The sequence below is a fragment of the Hyperoodon ampullatus genome (assembly GCF_949752795.1).
Source record: "Hyperoodon ampullatus genome assembly, chromosome: 18".
In the NCBI taxonomy this organism is placed as follows: Eukaryota; Metazoa; Chordata; class Mammalia; order Artiodactyla; family Ziphiidae; genus Hyperoodon; species Hyperoodon ampullatus.
The window spans coordinates 18,105,337-18,117,962 of NC_136931.1; the positions used below are offsets into that span (position 1 = coordinate 18,105,337).

A 12,626-nucleotide genomic window follows, 5' to 3' on the forward strand; every position below is an offset into this window, starting at 1 on the left:
CCGCTTAGGAATTCACACGCTCTCTCCATCACCTCCACTAAACAGTTCAAGTGGCTGTTTGCTCAAAGTACTACCTACAGAGAAGAACTGGGAAGGGAGGCCTCTCACTCCACATTCTCTTTCCCTGAGGTGAAATCATAAAATAACTGAAAAGCAAACAAAAGAAAAGGGCTCTCTAGGGGTGCAACAGGAATGAAGCAAGGGAAAAACAGACCTGGGGGGGCGCAAGTGCACGCACGCGCGCGCGCGCGCACACACACACACTAACTTAATCAAAGAGTGGCTGCTTCACACGGAACAAAATATCTCAGGACTGACCTCTAAACGAAGGCAAATGTTCCCTACAACTCCCTGCAGGAATCAGTACTTGCCTACTTGATGGAGGTGAAAAGCCTCTAAGAAGATCAAAGGACTGGGTGTTTGCCACAATTCACTCTTTAGTCAATGAGAAACCACTGAAAAGAAATCTAAATATAAACCATCTGTTCTGGCAAGAGAGTATGGAGAAAAGCCTCGAAATTAGGACTGGTGTCAAAAGAGATGTGAAAATGGCAATAGCACACTCGCTGTGCCAGACACTCTACTTAGCACTTTACAAGCACAACCCATTTAATCTTTCCTCAGACGCCATGCAGCCTGTATTAGTAACCTCCTTGTTCTCACAGAGGAAGAAACTGAGACTTAGAAAGAAGCAACTTGCCCAAGGAAGACACGTAGCTATTAAGTGGTATGACTGGGATTCAAACCCAAGTCTGCCCAACTCCAGAGTCTGTGATAAGCCTTTTTGAGGACTGGAATTTGTACAATTGCATGTTTCAACTGAAAAAAAAAAAAAAAAGTACCACAATCCCTTGCTTCTCAGGCACACATTTTCCCACATCTTAACATCTCTGAAATCAAAATATCAAAAATCTGTCAACCTGTGTTATGTGACATCTTCAGATAAAGAATGAACATCAAAACTTGCAGAGTACGGATTTCCCTCGTGGTCCAGTGGTTACGAATCCACCTTCCAATGCAGGGGACGCGGTTTGATCCCTGGCTGGGGGACCAAGATCTCACATGCCGTGGGGCAACAGAGCCCACGCGCCACAACTAGAGAGAAGCCCGCACCGCAACTAGAGAAGGCTGCACGCCACAATGAAGAGCCTGTGTGGGGCCTCCCTGGTGGCGCAGTGGTTGAGAGTCCGCCTGCCGATGCAGGGGATACGGGTTCGTGCCCCGGTCTGGGAGGATCCCATATGCCGCGGAGCGGCTGGGCCCGTGAGCCATGGCTGCTGAGCCTGCGCATCCGGAGCCTGTGCTCCGCAACGGGAGAGGCCACAACAGTGAGAGGCCCGCATACCACAAAAAAAAAAAAGAGCCTGTGTGCCGCAAGGAAAGATCCCACGCGCCTCAAGGAAAGATCCCGCAGGCCATGATGAAGATCCCACACACAGCAATTAAGACCCGATGCAGCCAAATAATAATAAAACAAAACAAAACAAAAACAACTTGCAGAACAGTTGTCAAAAGCCTACAAGAAAATCTTGGGACTATATTGGAGCATCTTCTACCAACACTTGGATGGCTGGGAGGCATGTGTGAGAAACATGGACCCCAATAACTGAGTTCAAGTGATTCAGAGTTCAACTCTGAACGTGAGCAAGTTCTAGGAATACCCTAATCATTTTATTTCACACATACTTTCCTTTTTATATATGCGTAAGAGTGATATAACAAAAAATTTCGGTTTAAGTCTCAAGCAGCTCTTCAATAAGTAAAATATAAATTTTATGTTTAAAAAAGCATTGTGTCAGTTTATATTATAAAAGCCTATATTATGTGCTTATAAAATATGAATTTTACATTTAAAAAACCACTCTGTCATAGTTTAATAAAAGTACTTCTTCTTTCCCATGATAACAAAATTATGACATGTTACAATCATTTGTATCTAAGACTTAATGCAATAGAGTAATATAGGCACAAGGTAGAAGATCAGACAGTATAAAGTGGTACACAGTACAAGTTATACCTGTCTTCCACCTACCCCCAAAAAACTTTCTTCCAGAAACGGTCATTATTTGCATTTTCAATATTTCCAGAGATATTCTATGTATATACTAGCAAAACTGTATACACATAGAATATGTTTCTTTTCTTTTCTCTTTTTTTTTAGCCATGCCATGCAGCATGCAGGATCTTAGTTCCCTGACCAGGGACTGAACCCACGTCCCCTGCAATGGAAGCGCTGAGTCTTAACCACTGGACCGCCAGGGAAGTCCTAGAATATCTCATATATAAATATCTAATATATAAATCTCTACCTTTCCTTATTATACACTATATTATACACTGTAATACTGTTCTGCTTTTTCCCCTTACCAATATATCCTAGAAATGGTTCCACAGCAATAAATATACATCTTCTTTGGTCTTTGAACAGGTGCATAATCCTTAAATAATTATACTTTAAATAGTACTAAATTTAATAATTAAGTCTTACTGTCTAATAATTACAACCATTTTGGATCAAAACTCTATTTTATTTATTTATTTATTTATTTTTGTGTTATGCGGGCCTCTCACTGTTGTGGCCTCTCCCGTTGCGGAGCACAGGCTCTGGACGCGCAGGCTCAGCGTCCATGGCTCACGGGCCTAACCGCTCCGCGGCATGTGGGATCTTCCCAGACCGGGGCACGAACCCGTGTCCCCTGCATCGGCAGGCGGACTCTCAACCACTGTGCCACCAGGGAAGCCCCAAAACTCTATTTTAAAAGGAGAATTCCTCCCACTCACTTAAACCTTGACTTCTATTATAGTTTATATGTGACATCTACATGTTTTATAGGGCTTTAGCACTAACAAATTGTTCTCATGGAAAAACTGTGGAATGGGATAGGAACATTTTACAGGCAAGAAAAGCAAGCAGGAGTGATCTCTATACTAGACACACTTAAGTAAGAAAATAACACTCAAACTAATTACGTAAAGATAAAAGATCTAGTCAACAAACCTCAAAGCTCAGAGAGACAAATATCATATAATATCGCTTACATGTGGAATCTAAAAAAATGGTACAGATTAACTTATTTACAAAACAGAAACAAAGTCGCAGATGTAGAAAACAAATTCATGGTTACGGGGTGGGAGAGAAGCGGGGGTGGGGATGATAAATTGGGAGATTGGGATTGACGTAGACACACTACTATATATAAAACAGATAACTAATAAGGACCCAGTGTATAGCACAGGGAACTCTACTCAATACTCTGTAATGACTTATATGGGAAAAGAATCTAAAAAAGAATGGACATATGTGTATGTACAACTGATTCACTTTGTTGTACAGCAGAAACTAACACAACATTGTAAATCAACTATACTCCAATAAACATTAAAAAAAAAAAAAACTCAAAATCACTTCCTGTGCCTCACTGCTAAAATATCCAAAGGTTTCTGATTAAGAATTCATGTTACAAGATGGCAAGAGGCACACATGTTCAATACAAATCTGCTTTAACTCCTATACAAATAGGAGAAAAATCAGTAGTGTCGAAATCACTATAAAATTACCTTCTAATGTTCCAAGATAGGAAGCAGAACAGTCAGGCAGAGAGAGGAAATAGCACTTCTCAAGACTCTTCTAGAATACTTGTGCCCTATCTACAATCAGACGGGGTTAACTGGGGACAGGGAGTGTCTGAAGAAAACCTCTCTGCTAACTAATCGTTTAGAGAATATTCTCTAACTAACTGTTGGAGAATAAGTGTTCAGGAAAATTGTGTGGGTTTTCAGATGCATTGTCCTAAACTCAATCTTCCTCCACTACAACATTCAGGATTAGGGAACAGTGTCTGTGGCACACCACTGACATGGCCTGCTCTACTCATGCCCCAGGTTGTACAGGAACTGCTCAAACAGGGACTATACTCACATCAGATATGGCAATGGACTGCACGTCAGCATTTGCGATGAGATGATTCTTTACAAGGGTCCCTGTAGCTGAGTCCCAGAACTGCACCTTCCCAGCAGAGTCCACGCTTATGACGGTGCCATCGGACAGGAAGGCCACGCCCCATATGATACACTTCCGCTTAGACACACCCATATACTGCCTATCCACAAGCATCTTATGAATAGCGCTCCCTGAAAAAGAAAGCAAAGCCCGCATGTGAATGGCACTCATTTCTCCTCAGTCTTCAGAAGCTGCCTGTGGTAGGCATCTGGTAAGTCAGCTGCCTGAGCACAGACCACAGAGAGCCAGTAAATAGTGGTTATGGTGAACTCAGTTTTGGAACACCAAAGTGGTTCCCTGAAGAAGGAGGGCAGCGGTGGGGGGGTGCAGACAAAAGGAATTTTTGGTGGAGACGTGAAATGGAAACGAGACATTTGAGGCTTCACTGAAAAGCAGCCAACTGCACACACACATTACACTCTGCTCCCTTCCAAATCCCCATGAGAAAGGGAGAGAAGACAATAGGGCCAAAATTTGGGGAACTGGAAAGCAGACACGGAGTAGTAACCGACTTAGTAGAACCCCAAAACTAAGTCCCAAATCAGCAGTAGGAAAAGCCAAGAAACTACCTGATTTATACCATGGAATCCTCAGAAGACTCAGCAACTGGTGACTCCAGATAGTCTGGAAACAGAGGTGACGCATGGAACACAGATTAAGTGAAATGATATAATCTGTATTGAGAACACCAGCTTTCTTCTTAGAATGCTGATGGCTGGACTTGTTATCACCAGGCAGGAGAAGAAAAAACATCTCTGAGAAATATGACCGGCATAAGAGAAGAGATCTAAAGAGCCTGTCTTGAGAGCATCCCCAAACTAACAGTCCAGCCAGACCATTCCTCAATGAAGCTCAGATGTGGTCAGCACCACTCGTGTGGTGATGAGAGGAACCTCTAGACACGGGAGGAAAGCCTCAATATGAAAGGCAGAGGCCCAACATACGACCAGAAAAAAATAAACAACAAGGTGGGAAAAAGCCAGGGCGAAGAACACTTCACAGATATTACTATGAATAGTCTTGGAGAAGAGTTAGTATACTGTATAATGAAACAAAAAAAGAATGCTGTAAAAAAGAACATTCAGGAAACAAAAAAGAACTCTGGAAATGAATGGCAGAAATGAGAACCTCAATAAAAGGACTGAAAGATAAAAATGACAAACTCTCCCAGGAAGCAGAGTAAGAAGTTAGAGATGAAAAATAACAAGGGGGGAAAAGAAAAAACGAAAGAAAGAAAATTAGAAGAGCCAACATTCCAGTAATAAAATTCCAGAAAGGAGAAAATGGAGAGAAACTCCTTTACAAAATAATTATAAGAATTTTCCTCAGAAATGAAAAACATGGGTTTCTGGATTAAAGGAACCTACCAAGTTGTCCAATACAATTGATGTTAACAGATCCACACAACAAGAAACATAATTATTACATTTCAGAACAGTAAAGATAAAGGGAAGATCTTAAAAGCTCCCAGGAAAAACCAACCACAAAAACCTACATAAAGGATCTACTCTCAGAAAGGCATCAGTGTCCATAACAATACTAGAAGCTGGACGACAGTGGAACCACGGCTTCAAAATTCTAAGGAAAAATAATTTCCAACCTAGAATTCTTTCCCAGAAACCCTTTCTCAGGATCCATCAAACAAAGTGATAAACTAAGAAAGTGAATGACTTGGCAACAGGGAACTCTACTGGAGAAAAAAACAAAGGGGATCTCCAGAATGGTTGAAAAACCAGAGTTCAAGATCTCAGAGTTGTGCAGTAGGCCCAGAAACTGGCTCCACTAAGCTGGAGCAGGACAGAAGGCTCTGGGAGAGAATCCTTCAAGGAGATAAAAGTGATAGAAAGAAAACCAGATGTGGGAATTCCCTGGCGATCCAGTGGTTAGGACTTGGCGCTTTCACTGCAGGGGCCCAGGTTCAATTCCTGGTGGGGGAACTAAGATCCCGCAAGCTGCGTAGTGTGGCCAAAAGAAACCAAAACAAACAAACAAACAAAAAAAACAGAAAAAAACCCCAGATGTAGCTGAACCTAAATCATACAACTGGAAGAATGTGGAGATGAATTAGTGATATATATATGTGTGTGTGTATATATATATATATATATATATATATATATATATATATATATATATCAATCACACACACACACACACACACACACACACACACACACGAGAGAGGGACAGAGATGGACACTCAGCATTAACAAAAAGCATACAGGAAAGGAAAAGAAATTTACTATACAAGTTGTATCTATATAGTCTAAGAATAAAAACATCAACTGCTAATCTGAACAAAGTTAGAACAAAACCATACTGGGAGGATCAGGAGGAAATATTGCTACATGTGGCAAAGGGCAGAGAAAGAGGGTTAAATAGTAGAAGTCAATAAATAATGGGCTAAAACTGAAAAAAATAAAATAAAACATTTTAAGCATACTATGTATAGCATAAAGATAAATACCAAAAGAATTAGCTAAGAGTTGCAGGTGGCTGCCTTTGAGGAGTGGGAGAAGGGATATAGGGGGACTCCTGCTTTTTTGTAACAAGCCTTAAGGAATTCTTTGACTATAAGCATATATAACTGATAATAAAAAACTTGCTCAAGCACTAAGGAAAAAGAAAAAGGCGACATGCCTGCCCTGTGTTTCCTCTCATCTTAGCGGGGAGTACAGACACAGCCACCTAACAAGTTGAAGTCAGTCTCCTCACTGAAGGAATCCATCAGCCAACTCTCTAGGCCAAGGACAGAGGAAGCACGTTGTTCTCTATCTTTCTGATCTCAAGTCTCACCAACTATGTTACCAAGATCTTACATTCCTCAAATACAGACACCCACTTTTACAAAGAACTGGTATATATAAATAGGTATTCTACTGATTGCTCATAGTAAATGTCTCACTGGTTGAGGACAAATTTTAGTGTGAATTCTTATGATGAAAAATACTGTATTCCATTGAAGAACCAAGATTCCCCTAAAAGCAGTAGTAATCCAAGAAAGAAGTGAGATTCATGGTGACATCTCAGAAGGTTCATGAAAGCATACGGTCACAAGCTTTTAGAAACCCAGAAATGTGACTCTGACAAACAAGACCCACACCCCAAATGAACTGAGAAAAACAGTCACCTGATTTGACATCAAACACACTAATGTAGTCTACGGAGCCAGCTGCAATGTGGGTACCAGCGGGATGCCAGCTGAGGCTCAGGATTCGACCTTGGGAGTTGTACAACAAAAGAGAAAGTGACATACACATAAATATACAGCAAAGGGTAACTGAGTTCTCCTTCCACAAAGATCTACAGGGCTAGTGTTCTATAGTCTTAAAGTTCATCTACTGCACTATTGCGAAGGACTGTTCTGTAACAGGTGAGGGACAACTTTGCCCTGGGACCCATGATGACATATTTGATACTTCCTTTTAATAATGGATAAATGGTTGATGGGAGTGTAGATAAGCACAACCTTTTGAAGGTGATCTGGTAGTAACCTAACAAAATTTAAATGTGCAAATTTGGCATGGTAGTTGCACTGGGAATTTAACAAAAAAGAAATATTTACAGGAATGCCCAAGTGTGTATAAGAATGTTCATTACAGCACTGGCTATAGTAGTAAAAACAGAATTAGTATCCATCAATAGGAGTTTGGTTAAATAAATTATGGAACACCATAAAATGAAATGCCATGCAGACTGGCATGACTGACACAGAAAGATGTCTGTGATACATCAAATGAAAAAATAAGCTGAAAAACAAGTGCAAGCACTCCTGTGAATGTATTTGTCTATCTGAATATACAAAAAAGTCTAGATTAGTTCCAAAATGTTGTCTACAGAGTGAAATGAGACACTTATTTTCTCTTTCACACTTGGCTAAATGCATGAAATTTTTACCAAGCGTTATATCACCTTTGTAATTAAAAAAAGAACACCCAGGAGATATTAAAAACAATACAGGGATCTGATTAGCAGAGGATAAATATTACTATTGGATACAGAGAACACATCAGACACTACTCTCTAGAAAAGGAGTCAGGGTGGGATAGGGAGGGTGGGAGGGAGACGCAAGAGGGAGGAGATATGGGGATATATGTATATGTATAGCTGATTCACTTTGTTATAAAACAGAAACTAACACACCATTGTAAAGCAATTATACTCCAATAAAGATGTTAAAAAAAAAAAAGTGGATAATAGAAAAGGAGTCAGCAAACTATGGCCCAAAGGCCAAATTGGGGTCACCACCTGTTTTTGTAAATGAAGTCTTACCAGAGCACAACCATGAGCATTTGTTAAGTATTATCTAGGGCAACTGTGGTGCTATAATGACAAGTTGGCAGAGACTATATGGCCTGCAAAGCCTACAATATTTACTAGCTGGTGTCTTCACAGAAATAGTTTGCCAGCCTCTGTTCTGGATGTCAGTGTCAGTCAGTTCAGGTGGAACAGGGGAAATTGTTTATAAAATTCCCCCACTCAACTTGAAAGTACTAGCAGAACTGAGAACCACAGCTCCTAAAGAAAAATCCGAGTTTTGAGACTTTATGCACATTTGTTAAAACTTCACAAAAATAAGTGAGAACTAACAAACTGATTTACACAGAAACACTCGCTTTCCTACTTTGGATTGCTAGTTTCCTGTATTATTACTTAACCAGGCAATCATGGCTATGCTACACAACGGAGCAGACCTGAGCTAAGGATAGCATCTAGCACATACGCTGCACTCACAGAAAGTTAGCATATAGATAAAATATTACCTGGACCCAGGGGGAAATATCCCATCCCCAGTGGCACAGAAATATAACTTCTTGTTAAGACTACTCACTGCCTCACCACAAATAACCCTTACTTTTCTGACGATCAAAATTTCTTTCAAACTGGATTTTGTCTGGCGTGATCTGAAATAGTTTCACAGATCCATCTTCGCAGCCAACCTATTACGGAAAAGGGAGTAGAAAATAAAGAAAGCATTTTGTATAACTAAATATATATATTTACAAATATATACATTTCCTCCTTCAAGCTAACAACTTGTTCTGAAAGAGAAAATAGTTTGTGAGAGGGAAAAAGTACTGGTAGCAAGAAACTGGTAGTGTGTTCCTGGCACTCTTCATGTCCTAGCCAGAAAGCAGTCCAATTAGTGGCCCAATTCCTGAATAGGACATGGAGGAGAAATAGGATTTCACAGCATGTCTCTGCTAGACACCCATGGCCTAAATAAAAGACCCATTAATTGTGTCACCTAAATGGAGATACGTCAAGATACTACAAAATAGTACAAATTTTTAAAAAGTCATAAATCCATCACAGAAAACTAAATCTCTGAAAGTACCCAGTCTAATGGTAAGAATGGGGGGGGAGTCTTTCCATTGTATATATGTACCACATTTTCTTTATCCATTCGTCTGTCGATGGACATTTAGGTTGCTTCCATGACCTGACTATTGTAAATAGTGCTGCAATGAACATTGGGGTGCATGTGTCTTTTTGAATTATGGTTTTCTCTGGCTATATGCCCAGCAGTGGGATTGCTGGATCATATGGTAGCTCTATTTTTAGTTTTTTAAGGAACCTCCATACGGTTCTCCATAGTGGCTGTATCAATTTACATTCCCACCAACAGTGCAAGAAGGTTCCTTTTCTCCACACCCTCTTCAGCATTTGTTGTTTGTAGATTTTTCTGATGATGCCCATTCTAACTGGTGTGAGGTGATACCTCATTGTAGTTTTGATATGCATTTCTCTAATAATTAGTGATGTTGAGCAGCTTTCCATGTGCCTCTTGGCCCTCTGTATGTCTTCTTTGGAGAAATGTCTATTTAGGTCTTCCACCCATTTTTGGATTGGGTTGTTTATTTTTTTAACATTGAGCTGCATGAGCTGTTTATATATTTTGGAGATTAATCCTTTGTCCATTGATTCATTTGCAAATATTTTCTACCATTCTGAGGGTTGTCTTTTTCTCTTGTTTATGGTTTTCTTTGCTGTGCAAAAGCTTTGAAGTTTCATTAGGTCCCATTTGTTTATTTTTGTTTTTATTTCCATTACTCTAGGAGGTGGATCAAAAAAGATCGTGCTGTGATTTATGTCAAAGTGTTCTTCCTATGTTTTCCTTTAAGAGTTTTATAGTGTCCAGTCTTACATACAGGTCTCTAATCCATTTTGAGTTTATTTTTGAGTATGGTGTTAGGGAGTGTTCTAATTTCATTCTTTTACATGTAGCTGTCCAGTTTTCCCAGCACCACTTATTGAAGAGACTGTCTCTCCATTGTATATCCTTGCCTCCTTTGTCATAGATTAGTTGACCATAGGTGCGTGGGTTTATCTCTGGGCTTTCTATCTTGTTCCATTGATCTATGTTTCTGTTTTTGTGCCAGTACCATATTGTCTTCATTACTGTAGCTTTATAGTATAGTCTGAAGTCAGTGAGTCTGATTCCTCCAGCTCCATTTTTTTCCCTCAAGACTGCTTTGGCTATTCGGGGTCTTTTGTGTCTCCATACAAATTTTAAGATTTTTTGTTCTAGTTCCGTAAAAAATGCCATTGGTAATTCAATAGGGATTGCATTGAATCTGTAGATTGCTTTGGGTAGTATAGTCATATTCACGATATTGATTCTTCCAATCCAAGAACATAGTATATCTCTCCATCTGTTGGTATCATCTTTAATTTCTTTCATCAGTGTCTTATAGTTTTCTGCATACAGGTCGTTTGTCTCCGTAGGTAGGTTTATTCCTAGGTATTTTATTCTTTGTGTTGCAATGGTAAATGGGAGTGTTTCCTTAATTTCTCTTTCAAATTTTTCATCATTAGTGTATAGGAATGCAAGAGATTTCTGTGCATTAATTTTGTATCCTGCAACTTTACCAAATTCATTGATTAGCTCTAGTAGTTTTCTGGTGGCATCTTTAGGATTCTCTATGTATAGTATCATGTCATCTGCAATCTGTGACAGTTTTACTTCTTCTTTTCTAATTTGTTCCTTTTATTTCTTTTTCTTCTCTGATTGCCGAGGCTAGGACTTGCAAAACTATGTTGAATAATAGTGGCGAGAGTGGACATCCTTGTCTTGTTCCTGATCTTAGAGGAAATGCTTTCAGTTTTTTACCATTGAGAATGATGTCTGCTGTGGGTTTGTCGTATATGGCCTTTATTATGTTGAGGTAGGTTCCCTCTATGCCCACTTTCTGGAGAGTTTTTATCATAAATGGGTGTTGAACTTTGTCAAAAGCTCTTTCTGCATCTATTGAGATGATCATATCATCATTTTTCTGCTTTAATTTGTTAATATGGTGTATCACATTGGTTGATTTGCGTATATTGAAGAATCCTTGCATCCCTGGGATAAATCCCACTTGATCATGGTGTATGATCCTTTAAATGTGTTGTTGGATTCTGTTTGCTAGTATTTTGTTGAGGATTTTTGCATCTATATTCATCAGTGATATTGGTCTGTAATTTTCTTTTTTTGTAGTATCTTTGTCTGGTTTCGGTTATCAGGGTGATGGTGGCCTCATACAATGAGTTTGGGAGTGTTCCTTCCTCTGCAATTTTTTGGAAGAGTTTGAGAAGGATGGGTATTAGCTCTTGTCTAAATGTCTGATAGAATTCACCTGTGAAGCCATCTGGTCCTGGACTTTTGTTTGTTGGAAGATTTTTAATCACAGTTTCAATTTCATTACTTGTGTTTGGTCTGTTCATATTTTGTATTTCTTCCTGGTTCAGTCTTGGAGATTATACCTTTCTAAGAATTTGTCCATTTCTTCCAGGTTGTCCATTTTATTGGCATAGAGTTGCGTGTAGTAGTCTCTTAGGATGCTTTGTATTTCTGCGGTGTCTGTTGTGACTTCTTTTTCATTTCTCATTTTATTGATTTGAGTTCTCTCCCTCTTTTTCTTGATGAGTCTGGCTAATGGTTTATCAATTTTGTTTATCTTCTCAAAGAACCAGCTTTTAGTTTTATTGATCTTTGCTATTGTTTTGTTTCTGTTTCATTTATTTCTGCTCTGATCTTTATGATTTCTTTCCTTCTGCTTTGGGTTTTGTTTGTTCTTCTTTCTCTAGTTCCTTTAGGTGTAAGGTTAGATTATTTGAGATTTTTCTTGTTTCTTGACGTAGGATTGTATAGCTATAAACTTCCCTCTTAGAACTGCTTTTGCTGCATCCCATAGGTTTTGGATCGCTGTGTTTTCATTGTCATTTGTCTCTCGGTATTTTTTGATTTCCTCTTTGATTTCTTCAGTGATCTCTTGGTTATTTAGTAACGTATTGTTTAGCCTCCATGTGTTTGTGTTTTTTATGTCTTTTTCCCTGTAATTCATTTCTCATCTCATAGCGTTGTGGTCAGAAAAGATGCTTGATATGATTTCAAGTTTCTTAAATTTACTGAGGCTTGATCTGTGACCCAAGATGTGATCTATCCTGGAGAATGTTCCGTGCGCACTTGAAAAGAAAGTGTAATCTGCTGTTTTTGGATGGAATGTCCTATAAATATCAATTAAATCTATCTGGTCGGGCTTCCCTGGTGGCGCAGTGGTTGAGAGTCTGCCTGCCGATGCAGGGGACACGGGTTCGTGCCCCGGTCTGGGAAGATCCCACATGCCGCGGAGCAACTGGGCCC

At 39.5% G+C, this 12,626-nt stretch overlaps 1 protein-coding gene across 1 annotated transcript in view; it reads right to left on the bottom strand.

The window, feature by feature from the left end:
- UTP4 (UTP4 small subunit processome component) overlaps positions 1-12,626 on the bottom strand; it is a gene marked incomplete at its 5' end in the record, with an annotated part of 34,366 nt that overhangs the window by 14,787 nt on the left and 6,953 nt on the right. Inside the window, 3 exon segments of the mRNA XM_079724365.1 lie at positions 3,920-4,131; positions 7,131-7,220; positions 8,856-8,940. Coding sequence (XP_079580491.1) covers positions 3,920-4,131; positions 7,131-7,220; positions 8,856-8,940 — 387 coding nt within the window.